Consider the following 17,666-nt stretch of genomic DNA (forward strand, 5'->3'; position numbering starts at 1 on the left):
CTATAGCACACATTTAAACCAGCTGACCAGGTCTATAGTACACATTTAAACATGGCAGCTGACCAGGTCTATAGCACACATTTAAACCAGCTGACCAGGTCTATAGCACACATTTAAACAAGCTGACCAGGTCTATAGTACACATTTAAACCAGCTGACCAGGTCTATAGTACACATTTAAACCAGCTGACCAGGTCTATAGTACACATTTAAACCAGCTGACCAGGTCTATAGCACACATTTAAACAAGCTGACCAGGTCTATAGCACACATTTAAACCAGCTGACCAGGTCTATAGTACACATTTAAACCAGCTGACCAGGTCTATAGTACACATTTAAACCAGCTGACCAGGTCTATAGCACACATTTAAACCAGCTGACCAGGTCTATAGTACACATTTAAACCAGCTGACCAGGTCTATAGCACACATTTAAACCAGCTGACCAGGTCTATAGTACACATTTAAACATGGCAGCTGACCAGGTCTATAGTACACATTTAAACCAGCTGACCAGGTCTATAGTACACATTTAAACCAGCTGACCAGGTCTATAGCACACATTTAAACAAGCTGACCAGGTCTATAGTACACATTTAAACCAGCTGACCAGGTCTATAGTACACATTTAAACAAGCTGACCAGGTCTATAGTACTTATTTAAACAAGCTGACCAGGTCTATAGCACACATTTAAACCAGCTGACCAGGTCTATAGTACACATTTAAACCAGCTGACCAGGTCTATAGTACACATTTAAACCAGCTGACCAGGTCTATAGCACACATTTAAACCAGCTGACCAGGTCTATAGTACACATTTAAACCAGCTGACCAGGTCTATAGCACACATTTAAACCAGCTGACCAGGTCTATAGTACACATTTAAACCAGCTGACCAGGTCTATAGCACACATTTAAACCAGCTGACCAGGTCTATCGCACACATTTAAACAAGCTGACCAGGTCTATAGCACACATTTAAACAAGCTGACCAGGTCTATAGCACACATTTAAACAAGCTGACCAGGTCTATAGTACACATTTAAACATGGCAGCTGACCAGGTCTATAGCACACATTTAAACATGGCAGCTGACCAGGTCTATAGCACACATTTAAACAAGCTGACCAGGTCTATAGCACACATTTAAACATGGCAGCTGACCAGGTCTATAGTACACATTTAAACAAGCTGACCAGGTCTATAGCACACATTTAAACCAGCTGACCAGGTCTATAGTACACATTTAAACCAGCTGACCAGGTCTATAGTACACATTTAAACCAGCTGACCAGGTCTATAGCACACATTTAAACCAGCTGACCAGGTCTATAGCACACATTTAAACAAGCTGACCAGGTCTATAGCACACATTTAAACATGGCAGCTGACCAGGTCTATAGCACACATTTAAACCAGCTGACCAGGTCTATAGTACACATTTAAACCAGCTGACCAGGTCTATAGTACACATTTAAACCAGCTGACCAGGTCTATAGCATGTATCTAGAACACAACTCAAAACATGGATGATGCAACAAATGTAAAGTAAACCTAACCATAATAGTGCAGTAATGTCTTGACACTCAAAGACTTAAACAATCTTCAGATCTATTGATCAATTTCTCCATGGTACACAGCTACAACAATATCTATACACATTTCATGGCTCAAGTTTTATGATAGACCTATGTCTACACATTTGAGGCTAAAGTTTTTTTTAAAATAATAGCCCTATGTCTAACAGTTTAGGCCAATCAAATAACTAGCTGTTATCAGTATCAGAGTTGCCCAACAGAATGCTGATGTTACCTTGTTAGTTGCTCTCTGCTGGTCTTCTTCTCTTGGACTTTTTACATCTGAAATATTTGGATCACTTTTACCACAAGTGGCATCCATTCTGGTGGAGGGGCTTGATTGGGTCAGGTCAGTGGGTTAACTGGGTCAGGTCAGAGGGTTAACTGGGTCAGAGGGTTAACTTAATTTGGTCAGAGGGTTAACTGGGTCAGGTCAGAGGGTTAACTGGGTCAGGTCAGAGGGTTAACTGGGTCAGGTCAGTGGGTTAACTGGGTCAGATGGTTAACTGGGTCAGGTCAGTGGGTTAACTGGGTCAGGTCAGAGGGTTAACTGGGTCAGGTCAGAGGGTTAACTGGGTCGGGTCAGAGGGTTAACTGGGTCAGGTCAGTGGGTTAACTGGGTCAGAGGGTTAACTGGGTCAGAGGGTTAACTGGGTCAGGTCAGTGGGTTAACTGGGTCAGAGGGTTAACTGGGTCAGAGGGTTAACTGGGTCAGGTCAGAGGGTTAACTGGGTCAGGTCAGAGGGTTAACTGGGTCAGGTCAGTGGGTTAACTGGGTCAGAGGGTTAACTGGGTCAGAGGGTTAACTGGGTCAGGTCAGAGGGTTAACTGGGTCAGGTCAGAGGGTTAACTGGGTCAGGTCAGTGGGTTAACTGGGTCAGAGGGTTAACTGGGTCAGAGGGTTAACTGGCTCAGGTCAGAGGGTTAACTGGGTCAGGTCAGTGGGTTAACTGGGTCAGAGGGTTAACTGGGTCAGGTCAGAGGGTTAACTGGGTCAGGTCAGTGGGTTAACTGGGTCAGATGGTTAACTGGGTCAGGTCAGTGGGTTAACTGGGTCAGGTCAGAGGGTTAACTGGGTCAGGTCAGTGGGTTAACTGGGTCAGGTCAGTGGGTTAACTGGGTCAGGTCAGAGGGTTAACTGGGTCAGAACTGATGATTTACTAGTAGGGTGCCCCTCCCAATTTTTTTAAACTTCATTATTGTTCAAGATGATTTAAACATTTAAAAACTACATTTATTTACCTTTAATTTGATACCAATTTTATCAAATTTAATCGGTAGCCTAGAAAATGATTTGAGAAAAAATGCATTTGTTTTTAAAATGCTACATTGATATGACTGATACAGTGGGTTCATTTTTTAGGAGTGTTAGTGTGACGAGATTGACAGTTCACTAACATTCAGCAGACATGTGTTGTCTGCTAGATTTCTTCCCATACAAATACATGGCGGGCAAAATTGGCGGGCTCAGTTAGCTGTTGTCTAGATCAAGTTACTTTTTTTTTAATGTTTTGTTTTTATCCTACATGCTTTTTAAAAAATTAATGAAATTATTTTAGTCAGAAGCAATATATAATTTTCTATAGTTTACAGTATTTTTGAATAAGTTTACAACAATATAAAATAAAACAATTCATGTTTTGCTTATTTTTAATATGCTCTGTTTGTTTTTCTAAGCGCTTAGAAAAAATGTACAAATAGCAAGTTTGCATCAAACACTAATCATCCATTGTTAAAAATAGATCGGTATCGTTAAATAATATGCAAAAATAACGATTATCTATATATATAATTCTCTTCTGGGAGACGTTAGAAAACAAGCTGCAAGCGCCTCCTTGCAGTCCCCTCTCTTTCTCTCTATCACTATCACTACCACCCCCACCCCACCCCCACATTGTCTGGTGAGCAGTGGTCACGCTAAATGTTTACAAAGCTAAATGTTTACAAATCGTAGAGCCGGGTTTCTAATAGGGGCAGATAATTTAGTTCAATTTTAAACTTAAGGAGGTAACTAAGAAATAACTAAGAGGAGGCTGCTTTCACGGGGGGGGGGGGGGGGGGTGGGGGGTGGGGTGTAGGGTCGGGGTTAGGGGAAAGGGGGGGTGTTAGTGTTTTAAAGCAAATATTTTCAGTGGCAGCATTGGTACTGTCGAATTCACAAATTATGAATTACTGAAAAGTAGAAAATAAAACAACTAAATAGCGGCGTATGATTCGCTGCGGGTCGGCTCGTAAGTATATATTTCTGAAATGACAATGAAACAATATTAAAAACAGAATCAGAGTATCATTGTTTTTGGCAGCCAAAAAGTAGGTCAGGTGACAGGCTATAACTAGGTCAAGTCATAGGGTTAATTGGGTCAGGACAGAGGATTTACTAGGCCAGGGAAGAGCATTAACTGGGTCAGAGCAGATGATTAATTGGGTCATAGGATTAACTGAGCCAGGACAGAGGATTAGTTGAGTTAAGGGCTTGGCCATAACACAGGGCTGGTACACCTTGCAGTAAAATTGTCAACTGAACTACAAGCATTTTGGGCTTACACTAGCCTGACCTCAAGATGTCAACTGAACTACAAGCATTTTGGGCTTACACTAGCCTGACCTCAAGATGTCAACTGAACTACAAGCATTTTGGGCTTACACTAGCCTGACCTCAAGATGTCAACTGAACTACAAGCATTTTGGGCTTACACTAGCCTGACCTCAAGATGTCAACTGAACTACAAGCATTTTGGGCTTACACTAGCCTGACCTCAAGATGTCAACTGAACTACAAGCATTTTGGGCTTACACTAGCCTGACCTCAAGATGTCAACTGAACTACAAGCATTTTGGGCTGACCTCAAGTTTCAGTGACATCCACAAAGATTGCACAAGTTCAGTTCTGTTCATATTACTAATGTGTCATGTATGACATAGACAAAGATTGCACAGATACTGTCCATTACTGTGTCATATATGACATAGACAAAGATTGCACAGATACTGTCCTTTACTGTGTCATATATGACATAGACAAAGATTGCACAGATACTGTCCATTACTGTGTCATATATGACATAGACAAAGATTGCACAGATACTGTCCTTTACTGTGTCATATATGACATAGACAAAGATTGCACAGATACTGTCCATTACTGTGTCATATATGACATAGACAAAGATTGCACAGATACTGTCCATTACTGTGTCATATATGACATAGACAAAGATTGCACAGATACTGTCCTTTACTGTGTCATATAAGACATAAACAAAGATTGCACAGATACTGTCCTTTACTGTGTCATATATGACATAGACAAAGATTGCACAGATACTGTCCTTTACTGTGTCATATATGACATAGACAAAGATTGCACAGATACTGTCCATTACTGTGTCATATATGACAAAGACAAAGATTGCACAGATACTGTCCTTTACTAATGTCTACTGTGATAGCCTACCTGTGGGACTCAACCTAATCAGGTCTCCTACTTCTAATGGGCTTGGCAAAGACACAGGTCTTGGACGAGACTCTGGTGCTCTGGGTGCAGGTCTCTTAGGGACAAGTTTACCTGTGGCTGGCCTTGGTTCAGTACATGAAGCTAGTCTTGGGTCTCTCCCTGAAGGTAATCTTGGTACAGTGGAAAACTTCTCTACCAACTCAAGTGCATGAGGTGGGGGGCGATGGGGTGGGGGACGACGGGGTGGAGGACGATGGGGTGGATGAGGTTTGACCATCTGACCTTCATCCACATGAGGTTTGACCATCTGACCTTCATCCACATGAGGTTTGACCATCTGACCTTCATCCACATGAGGTTTGACCATCTGACCTTCATCCACATGAGGTTTGACCATCTGACCTTCATCCACATGAGGTTTGACCATCTGACCTTCATCCACATGAGGTTTGACCATCTGACCTTCATCCACATGAGGTTTGACCATCTGACCTTCATCCACATGAGGTTTGACCATCTGACCTTCATCCACATGAGGTTTGACCATCTGACCTTCATCCACATGAGGTTTGACCATCTGACCTTCATCCACATGAGGTTTGACCATCTGACCTTCATCCACATGAGGTTTGACCATCTGACCTTCATCCATCTGGAAAGCACTGTTGACAAAAGCTTTGTCTATGGAGCGCACCTTACTCAAACCTATACAGCCATTAGTATCAATATTTTTTGGCTCATGGGATTTGTTCGCTTTTGGTGTATGGACTGTATTCTGGGTCGGACCCCTGACCCAAGATTTAGAAAGGGTTGGTTTTGGTGCGATGCTGGGTTTTGGGCCGGGCTGGACCAGAGATGGGGGCTTTTTCAAGCCAGTGCTTTCATAACTTTGTTCTACTAACAGGATGGCTGGTTGTAGTGACGGGTTGGCTGGTTGTAATGATGGGTTGGCTGGTTGTACTGATGGGTTGGCTGGTTGTAGTGACGGGTTGGCTGGTTGTAATGATGGGTTGGCTGGTTGTACTGATGGGTTGGCTGGTTGTAGTGACGGGTTGGCTGGTTGTAATGATGGGTTGGCTGGTTGTAATGATGGGTTGGCTGGTTGTAGTGACGGGTTGGCTGGTTGTAGTGACAGGTTGGCTGGTGAATCAGGTGGCCAAGCACCGATCAACTGGATGTGGTTTCTAGGAATGATCCCTCTGTCTCCTGTCTCAGTCCTGATGTCCAGCCAGTTGGCGTCCAGCTGTTGGAGCACCTCTATGGTCTCCCCTTCTGACACACTGACATCTCCTTCTAGTTGAGCAGTGAAATCATGGAGGACCAGACCAAGGTCATGGCCAGCCATCCAGCCCACGTGGGGCTGTGTGTGTAAGTTGTGTGTGTGGGACTGTGGGTGTAAGTTGTGTGTGTGGGACTGTGGGTGTAAGTTGTGTGTGTGGGACTGTGGGTGTAAGTTGTGTGTGTGGGACTGTGGGTGTAAGTTGTGTGTGTGGGACTGTGGGTGTAAGTTGTGTGTGTGGGGCTGTGTGTGTAAGTTGTGTGTGTGGGGCTGTGTGTGTAAGTTGTGTGTGTGGGGCTGTGTGTGTAAGTTGTGTGTGTCTGGACAGTCCACAATGATATCAACAAAGGCCGTAGGAAACAAACCCTGGTGTCCATCCACTTCTCCCAGCATCCAGTCCTGGTCAACATGCTGGATCAAGTTGACCAGCTCAAACTCTCTTAAAGACAATTCACCTGCATGCCGGGCACCAAATGGGTAGATAACTCTGCCATAAGGTGTGATCTCTGTATCATGTGAGCGTGTGTTTTCACTGGTATAAGGTGTGATCTCTGTATCATGTGAGCGTGTGTTTTCACTGGTATAAGGTGTGATCTCTGTATCATGTGAGCGTGTGTTTTCACTGGTATAAGGTGTGATCTCTGTATCATGTGAGCGTGTGTTTTCACTGGTATAAGGTGTGATCTCTGTATCATGTGAGCGTGTGTTTTCACTGGTATAAGAAAAAGTGGCTGCAGGTAGAATCTCTACACAGACTGCTGAAACAAGCCCCTCCCTGCCTGCCAGGCGCCCATAGAACCAGTCAGAGTCAATGGACTGAGTCACCTCAAGGACATCTCCTGTCTTCAAGGCCAGCTCCCCATCCAGCTGGGGGATGACATCATAGAGAGCTCTGGCCAGATGGGCCACAGGGACACTTGAAGGGTTACTGCTTGAAGGGTTACTGCTTGAAGGGTTACTGCTTGAAGGGTTACTGCTTGAAGGGTTACTGCTTGAAGGGTTACTGCTTGAAGGGTTACTGCTTGAAGGGTTACTGCTTGAAGGGTTACTGCTTGAAGGGTTACTGCTTAGCTCCACAACAAAACTTAAGGGGAAAATCCCTTTCAGAGGCCCGTTCTTCCCTCTCCACCAGTCCTCATCAATTGGCTCAAGGCCAACAATGATATCACCTGTGGTCAAAATAGAAAAGTCCACTTCATTAGTACAGTACAGATGTCTTTTGTTTAATTAGTAGGGTACAGCAAGTGTCTTTCATTTAATTAGTAGGGTACAGCAAGTGTCTTTCATTTGTACAGCACATTATATCTGGAAGTCTTTGATAAAATATGGAATTTTTTTTAAATCTATAATCAGATTTTTTGTATTTTTATGTGAGCAAAGTTATAGAAGTTTTAATAGGAGTGAATGTTCACACCTTTTTGTGGTTTCCATAAGTAACCATAACTGCTAGTTACGACTGAATTTCAGATGACAATTGTTTAAAACATGCACACCCCTCTCCACTATAGTTACAACTAAGTACAAGGATTTACCATTACCTAAATGTCAAGATATATTTTTGGAGTATCTAAATTTGTAACTGTAAAACATGCACATTCTGTCAAAAGCAACAAGGCCTTCATCAATAACTTGACAAAGTGGAAAAGATATGAAACTCATTGGTCATCCATTAAAGATTTTGTCACAACACTTTAGGTTAGTTCTGCCACCTTTCCCACTGGTTCACAGACAGCTAGATCTACCCCCCCCCCCCTCCACCTTTCTGGTTCACAGACAGCTAGATCTACCCCCCCCCCCGCCACCTTTCCCACTGGTTCACAGACAGCTAGATCTACCCCCCCCCCCGCCACCTTTCCCACTGGTTCACAGACAGCTAGATCTACCCCCCCCCCCCCTCCACCTTTCAGACTGGTTCACAGACAGCTAGATCTACCCCCCCCCCCTCCACCTTTCAGACTGGTTCACAGACAGCTAGATCTACCCCCCCCCCCCCTCCACCTTTCAGACTGGTTCACAGACAGCTAGATCTACCCCCCCCCGCCACCTTTCCCACTGGTTCACAGACAGCTAGATCTACCCCCCCCCTCCACCTTTCCCACTGGTTCACAGACAGCTAGATCTACCCCCCCCCCCCCCCCCGCCACCTTTCCCACTGGTTCACAGACAGCTAGATCTACCCCCCCCCCCCTCCACCTTTCAGACTGGTTCACAGACAGCTAGATCTACCCCCCCCCCCCCGCCACCTTTCCCACTGGTTCACAGACAGCTAGATCTACCCCCCCCCCCCCCCCCGCCACCTTTCCCACTGGTTCACAGACAGCTAGATCTACCCCCCCCCCCCTCCACCTTTCAGACTGGTTCACAGACAGCTAGATCTACCCCCCCCCCCCCCGCCACCTTTCCCACTGGTTCACAGACAGCTAGATCTACCCCCCCCCCCCCTCCACCTTTCCCACTGGTTCACAGACAGCTAGATCTACCCCCCCCCCCCGCCACCTTTCAGACTGGTTCACAGACAGCTAGATCTACCCCCCCCCCCCTCCACCTTTCAGACTGGTTCACAGACAGCTAGATCTACCCCCCCCCCCTCCACCTTTCAGACTGGTTCACAGACAGCTAGATCTACCCCCCCCCCCCCCGCCACCTTTCCCACTGGTTCACAGACAGCTAGATCTACCCCCCCCCCCTCCACCTTTCAGACTGGTTCACAGACAGCTAGATCTACCCCCCCCCTCCACCTTTCCCACTGGTTCACAGACAGCTAGATCTACCCCCCCCCCCCGCCACCTTTCAGACTGGTTCACAGACAGCTAGATCTACCCCCCCCCCCTCCACCTTTCAGACTGGTTCACAGACAGCTAGATCTACCCCCCCCCCCCCCGCCACCTTTCCCACTGGTTCACAGACAGCTAGATCTACCCCCCCCCCCCCCCCCGCCACCTTTCCCACTGGTTCACAGACAGCTAGATCTACCCCCCCCCCCCCGCCACCTTTCCCACTGGTTCACAGACAGCTAGATCTACCCCCCCCCCCCCCGCCACCTTTCCCACTGGTTCACAGACAGCTAGATCTACCCCCCCCCCCCCCCCCGCCACCTTTCCCACTGGTTCACAGACAGCTAGATCTACCCCCCCCCCCTCCACCTTTCAGACTGGTTCACAGACAGCTAGATCTACCCCCCCCCCTCCACCTTTCCCACTGGTTCACAGACAGCTAGATCTACCCCCCCCCCCCCCTCCACCTTTCCCACTGGTTCACAGACAGCTAGATCTACCCCCCCCCCCGCCACCTTTCAGACTGGTTCACAGACAGCTAGATCTACCCCCCCCCCCCCTCCACCTTTCCCACTGGTTCACAGACAGCTAGATCTACCCCCCCCCCCCCCTCCACCTTTCCCACTGGTTCACAGACAGCTAGATCTACCCCCCCCCCTCCACCTTTCCCACTGGTTCACAGACAGCTAGATCTACCCCCCCCCTCCACCTTTCTGGTTCACAGACAGCTAGATCTACCCCCCCCCTCCACCTTTCCCACTGGTTCACAGACAGCTAGATCTACCCCCCCCCTCCACCTTTCTGGTTCACAGACAGCTAGATCTACCCCCCCCCCTCCACCTTTCCCACTGGTTCACAGACAGCTAGATCTACCCCCCCCCCTCCACCTTTCCCACTGGTTCACAGACAGCTAGATCTACCCCCCCCCCCGCCACCTTTCCCACTGGTTCACAGACAGCTAGATCTACCCCCCCCCTCCACCTTTCCCACTGGTTCACAGACAGCTAGATCTACCCCCCCCCTCCACCTTTCCCACTGGTTCACAGACAGCTAGATCTACCCCCCCCCTCCACCTTTCCCACTGGTTCACAGACAGCTAGATCTACCCCCCCCCCCTCCACCTTTCCCACTGGTTCACAGACAGCTAGATCTACCCCCCCCCCCTCCACCTTTCCCACTGGTTCACAGACAGCTAGATCTACCCCCCCCCCCCGCCACCTTTCAGACTGGTTCACAGACAGCTAGATCTACCCCCCCCCTCCACCTTTCCCACTGGTTCACAGACAGCTAGATCTACCCCCCCCTCCACCTTTCCCACTGGTTCACAGACAGCTAGATCTACCCCCCCCCCCCCCCCGCCACCTTTCCCACTGGTTCACAGACAGCTAGATCTACCCCCCCCCCCCCCCCCGCCACCTTTCCCACTGGTTCACAGACAGCTAGATCTACCCCCCCCCCCTCCACCTTTCCCACTGGTTCACAGACAGCTAGATCTACCCCCCCCCCCCTCCACCTTTCCCACTGGTTCACAGACAGCTAGATCTACCCCCCCCCTCCACCTTTCCCACTGGTTCACAGACAGCTAGATCTACCCCCCCCCCCCCCGCCACCTTTCCCACTGGTTCACAGACAGCTAGATCTACCCCCCCCCCCCCTCCACCTTTCCCACTGGTTCACAGACAGCTAGATCTACCCCCCCCCTCCACCTTTCCCACTGGTTCACAGACAGCTAGATCTACCCCCCCCCCTCCACCTTTCCCACTGGTTCACAGACAGCTAGATCTACCCCCCCCCCCCCTCCACCTTTCCCACTGGTTCACAGACAGCTAGATCTACCCCCCCCCCCCTCCACCTTTCCCACTGGTTCACAGACAGCTAGATCTACCCCCCCCCTCCACCTTTCCCACTGGTTCACAGACAGCTAGATCTACCCCCCCCCTCCACCTTTCCCACTGGTTCACAGACAGCTAGATCTACCCCCCCCCCTCCACCTTTCCCACTGGTTCACAGACAGCTAGATCTACCCCCCCCCCCCCCTCCACCTTTCCCACTGGTTCACAGACAGCTAGATCTACCCCCCCCTCCACCTTTCCCACTGGTTCACAGACAGCTAGATCTACCCCCCCCCCCCTCCACCTTTCCCACTGGTTCACAGACAGCTAGATCTACCCCCCCCCCCCCCGCCACCTTTCCCACTGGTTCACAGACAGCTAGATCTACCCCCCCCCCTCCACCTTTCCCACTGGTTCACAGACAGCTAGATCTACCCCCCCCCCCCCCTCCACCTTTCCCACTGGTTCACAGACAGCTAGATCTACCCCCCCCCCGCCACCTTTCAGACTGGTTCACAGACAGCTAGATCTACCCCCCCCCCCCGCCACCTTTCAGACTGGTTCACAGACAGCTAGATCTACCCCCCCCCTCCACCTTTCCCACTGGTTCACAGACAGCTAGATCTACCCCCCCCCCGCCACCTTTCAGACTGGTTCACAGACAGCTAGATCTACCCCCCCCCCCCCCCCCCGCCACCTTTCAGACTGGTTCACAGACAGCTAGATCTACCCCCCCCGCCACCTTTCCCACTGGTTCACAGACAGCTAGATCTACACCCCCCCCCCCGCCACCTTTCTCTCTGGTTCACAGATAGCTAGATCTACCCCCCCCCCTCCCCCCCAAATTAACATAATACTGATAAAAATTAACTTTTTTTAAAAAAATCATTTTTATTTCAAGAAATATAAAAAGATTGTTATGTCACATAAGGACTTCTCCTTACAATAGTTACTCCCCTTTTTGAATGATGTCGTTAATGGACAACGTTAATAAATGCCAAATGAGAGTAAGTGGTAGTATTCTAACCTTTAAATGGACAACGTTAATACATGCCACATGAGAGTAAGTGGTAGTATTCTGACCTTTAAATGGACAACGTTAATACATGCCACATGAGAGTAAGTGGTAGTATTCTGACCTTTAAATGGACAACGTTAATACATGCCACATGAGAGTAAATGGTAGTATTCTAACCTTTAAACAGACAACATTAATACATGCCAAATGAATGTAAGTGGTAGTATTCTAACCTTTAAATGGACAATGTTAATACATGCCAAATGAATGTAAGTGGTAGTATTCTAACCTTTAAATGGACAACGTTAATACATACCAAATGAATGTAAGTGGTAGTATTCTAACCTTTAAATGGACAACGTTAATACATGCCACATGAGAGTAAATGGTAGTATTCTAACCTTTAAATGGACAACGTTAATACATGCCAAATGAATGTAAGTGGTAGTATTCTGACCTTTAAATGGACAACATTAATACATGCCACATGAGAGTAAGTGGTAGTATTCTAACCTTTAAATGGACAACGTTAATACATGCCACATGAGAGTAAATGGTAGTATTCTAACCTTTAAATAGACAATTTTAATACATGCCAAATGAATGTAAGTGGTAGTATTCTAACCTTTAAATAGACAACGTTAATACATGCCAAATGAATGTAAATGGTAGTATTCTAACTTTTAAATAGACAATGTTAATACATGCCACATGAGAGTAAATGGTAGTATTCTAACCTTTAAATAGACAATGTTAATACATGCCAAATGAATGTAAGTGGTAGTATTCTAACCTTTAAATAGACAACGTTAATACATGCCACATGAGAGTAAATGGTAGTATTCTAACCTTTAAATGGACAACGTTAATACATGCCAAATGAGAGTAAGTGGTAGTATTCTAACCTTTAAATGGACAACGTTAATACATGCCACATGATAGTAAGTGGTAGTATTCTAACCTTTAAATGGACAACGTTAATACATGCCACATGAGAGTAAATGGTAGTATTCTGACCTTTAAATGGACAACGTTAATACATGCCACATGAGAGTAAGTGGTAGTATTCTAACCTTTAAATGGACAACGTTAATACATGCCAAATGAGAGTAAGTGGTAGTATTCTAACCTTTAAATGGACAACGTTAATACATGCCAAATGAGAGTAAGTGGTAGTATTCTAACCTTTAAATGGACAACGTTAATACATGCCACATGAGAGTAAGTGGTAGTATTCTAACCTTTAAATGGACAACGTTAATACATGCCACATGAGAGTAAATGGTAGTATTCTAACCTTTAAATGGACAACGTTAATACATGCCACATGAATATAAGTGGTAGTATTCTAACCTTTAAATGGACAACGTTAATACATGCCACATGAGAGTAAGTGGTAGTATTCTAACCTTTAAATAGACAACGTTAATACATGCCACATGAGAGTAAATGGTAGTATTCTAACCTTTAAATGGACAACGTTAATACATGCCACATGAGAGTAAGTGGTAGTATTCTAACCTTTAAACAGACAACATTAATACATGCCAAATGAATGTAAGTGGTAGTATTCTAACCTTTAAATAGACAATGTTAATACATGCCAAATGAATGTAAGTGGTAGTATTCTAACCTTTAAATAGACAACGTTAATACATGCCACATGAATATAAGTGGTAGTATTCTAACCTTTAAATGGACAACGTTAATACATGCCAAATGAATGTAAGTGGTAGTATTCTAACCTTTAAATAGACAACGTTAATACATGCCAAATGAATGTAAATGGTAGTATTCTAACCTTTAAATAGACAACGTTAATACATGCCAAATGAATGTAAGTGGTAGTATTCTAACCTTTAAATGGACAACGTTAATACATGCCAAATGAATATAAGTGGTAGTATTCTAACCTTTAAATGGACAACGTTAATACATGCCACATGAGAGTAAATGGTAGTATTCTGACCTTTAAATGGACAACGTTAATACATGCCACATGAGAGTAAGTGGTAGTATTCTAACCTTTAAATGGACAACGTTAATACATGCCAAATGAGAGTAAGTGGTAGTATTCTAACCTTTAAATGGACAACGTTAATACATGCCAAATGAGAGTAAGTGGTAGTATTCTAACCTTTAAATGGACAACGTTAATACATGCCACATGAGAGTAAGTGGTAGTATTCTAACCTTTAAATGGACAACGTTAATACATGCCACATGAGAGTAAATGGTAGTATTCTAACCTTTAAATGGACAACGTTAATACATGCCACATGAATATAAGTGGTAGTATTCTAACCTTTAAATGGACAACGTTAATACATGCCACATGAGAGTAAGTGGTAGTATTCTAACCTTTAAATAGACAACGTTAATACATGCCACATGAGAGTAAATGGTAGTATTCTAACCTTTAAATGGACAACGTTAATACATGCCACATGAGAGTAAGTGGTAGTATTCTAACCTTTAAACAGACAACATTAATACATGCCAAATGAATGTAAGTGGTAGTATTCTAACCTTTAAATAGACAATGTTAATACATGCCAAATGAATGTAAGTGGTAGTATTCTAACCTTTAAATAGACAACGTTAATACATGCCACATGAATATAAGTGGTAGTATTCTAACCTTTAAATGGACAACGTTAATACATGCCAAATGAATGTAAGTGGTAGTATTCTAACCTTTAAATAGACAACGTTAATACATGCCAAATGAATGTAAATGGTAGTATTCTAACCTTTAAATAGACAACGTTAATACATGCCAAATGAATGTAAGTGGTAGTATTCTAACCTTTAAATGGACAACGTTAATACATGCCAAATGAATGTAAGTGGTAGTATTCTAACCTTTAAATGGACAACGTTAATACATGCCAAATGAATGTAAGTGGTAGTATTCTAACCTTTAAATAGACAACGTTAATACATGCCAAATGAATGTAAATGGTAGTATTCTAACTTTTAAATAGACAACGTTAATACATGCCAAATGAATGTAAGTGGTAGTATTCTAACCTTTAAATAGACAACGTTAATTCATGCCAAATGAATGTAAGTGGTAGTATTCTAACCTTTACTGATATCTAAATCTTCATCTTGTTCAGCAGGGAAATCCTCAAGAGCCAAGAAGATTTTCTGGCCTGTGAGAACAGTAGGAAGTATCAAAGGTTCCACAAAAAGTTGGGGAAAATTTCCTCTGCAATTTTCCTGAGCAATTTTTTCCCCTAAAGCCCAGTTCTCATCTAGTATACCTGTAATCTGGACAATATCACCACAATGTATAGAGAGGTCTGTCACAGCTTCAGCAACAAAATCATAGATGACTTTAACGTAATCTCCAATGTTGAGATGCATCTGAAAGAGAGGAAACTCATATTTAGTATTCTTTTGAGTTTAATCAGAAATTTAACATGCTCTACTTATAACAGTACACTTCATCAAAAGCATTTAAATATTTGGTGCTATTTAATTATACTACTGCTAGTTATCATGGGCACAGGTCAGACTGAAAGGTGCAAAGCGTTCAAATTCTAATTCTAATGATAGATATAAATACTAGCTGTCCCACCCAGTTCTAATGATAGATATAAATACTAGCTGTCCCGCCCAGTTCTAATTCTAATGATAGATATAAATACTAGCAGTCCCACCCAGTTCTAATTCTAATGATAGATATAAATACTAGCTGTCCCACCCAGTTCTAATGATAGATATAAATACTAGCTGTCCCGCCCAGTTCTAATTCTAATGATAGATATAAATACTAGCAGTCCCACCCAGTTCTAATTCTAATGATAGATATAAATACTAGCTGTCCCACCCAGTTCTAATGATAGATATAAAAACTAGCTGTCCCGCCCAGTTCTAATTCTAATGATAGATATAAATACTAGCTGTCCCACCCAGTTCTAATGATAGATATAAATACTAGCTGTCCCACCCAGTTCTAATGATAGATATAAATACTAGCTGTCCCACCCAGTTCTAATTCTAATGATAGATATAAATACTAGCTGTCCCACCCAGTTCTAATTCTAATGATAGATATAAATACTAGCTGTCCCGCCCAGTTCTAATTCTAATGATAGATATAAATACTAGCTGTCCCGCCCAGTTCTAATTCTAATGATAGATATAAATACTAGCTGTCCCACCCAGTTCTAATTCTAATGATAGATATAAATACTAGCTGTCCCACCCAGTTCTAATGATAGATATAAATACTAGCTGTCCCACCCAGTTCTAATGATAGATATAAATACTAGCTGTCCCGCCCAGTTCTAATTATAATGATAGATATAAATACTAGCTGTCCCGCCCAGTTCTAATTCTAATGATAGATATAAATACTAGCTGTCCCACCCAGTTCTAATTCTAATGATAGATATAAATACTAGCTGTCCCACCCAGTTCTAATGATAGATATAAATACTAGCTGTCCCGCCCAGTTCTAATTCTAATGATAGATATAAATACTAGCTGTCCCCCCCCCCCCCCCCCCCCAGCTTCTGTCCTGGCCTTCGTAAAAAACTTATCTGTAAAGGACAGTAACTCATGTGTTTATTTTCCAAAATGAAGTCTAATACAATTCTACCTCCCACATACTAACATATATACAACCCTGACTTTTAACCTAACCCTAAACACAGCCACAACAACAACCTCAAAAAGTTTGGTTAAGAATAGGATAAAGTGTAGCATTAAGAACAAAACGAGTAAGTGAATTAAAGTGGCACTTTTTATACCAGTGTCAGATAATGGAATCTTCTTTAAAAAAGGGGTGTTAGGTTACTGGTAGTTAACTAAATACACACATTACTGGCTAATGTCAATGCTAACCCTGTCCCTAACCCTAACCCCAACCCTGGTCCTACGATACGCCTAACCCTAACTTCTAACCATAAAAATTAGTTGAGATTACAATACTACTAACAACCCAACACACCTATTTTATGGAAGAGTCTATTATCGGTCATCTGTATCTAAAATCATCTAAATTTAGTATTAAAAGTGAGTGAGTAAAGTGAAGCTCCTCCACATATCTCCCCCACCCTACACTGGGCTTACACTACCACCAGCATCTGATGTAAGTTCAATGTGAATGATTTTTTAATCTTTATAGCCTAAAACCAGTTTGTTTCTTTGCATTATACTTTTTGTTATTAAATATTATTAAATAATATTTGTCATGTACAAATATACTTTTCTTATTATTGTATTTCAAAGTCAAAATTTCAATTTAATTCAATGGAGAAAACTGCTTTAAGGTACAAGCAATAAGACATATAGATCTAAATCAACATTGCAGAGGTAATTAAACTTGTATCTCGAGGTACCACTCTGTATTTTGTTGTATTAAATTTGAACTCTCTGTCATATATAGAAGGGAATGTTCATTAATGATGTACAGCGTAGCCTGCAATGTATTTGTGGTCAGTGCATGACCTGCTTTATCGAAAAACAGATGTCAGATATCTCTTAATTAGTCTTAACTCTTAATTGTCTTAATCTCTCTACTTACTATACTATATAGTACTATATATTATATATATACTCTAAACTATACTATATACTAGATGGTAAAATCACGATATAGCGTCAGTTATTATTCTGGAATTGTACAGCAGTACAAAACAGTAAAACCATTGCGTAGTCTGCCGAGCCGTTCCGGAAACCACAGAAAATACTGTAAACCATCATTTATTTGCCGC

General features: G+C 43.7%; 1 protein-coding gene across 7 annotated transcripts in view; it reads right to left on the minus strand.

The window, feature by feature from the left end:
- The window catches only part of LOC131941293 (dynamin-binding protein), a 73,388-nt gene that overhangs the window by 54,450 nt on the left and 1,272 nt on the right, over positions 1-17,666 (minus strand). For 4 of the 7 annotated variants that reach the window (XM_059300476.1, XM_059300473.1, XM_059300475.1 and 1 more), the window contains exons 2-4: positions 15,027-15,309; positions 5,035-7,482; positions 1,816-1,862 (exon numbers count right to left, since the gene is read on the minus strand). In XM_059300476.1, coding sequence (XP_059156459.1) covers positions 1,816-1,862; positions 5,035-7,482; positions 15,027-15,309 — 2,778 coding nt within the window. The remainder of the gene's footprint in view (positions 1-1,815; positions 1,863-5,034; positions 7,483-15,026; positions 15,310-17,666) is intronic. The other 3 variants (XM_059300478.1, XM_059300477.1, XM_059300479.1) reach the window with 2 other exon arrangements.

The sequence above is a fragment of the Physella acuta genome, unplaced genomic scaffold (assembly GCF_028476545.2).
Source record: "Physella acuta isolate Inbredline_101_S28 unplaced genomic scaffold, ASM2847654v3 ptg000355l, whole genome shotgun sequence".
Lineage (NCBI taxonomy): Eukaryota > Metazoa > Mollusca > Gastropoda > Physidae > Physella > Physella acuta.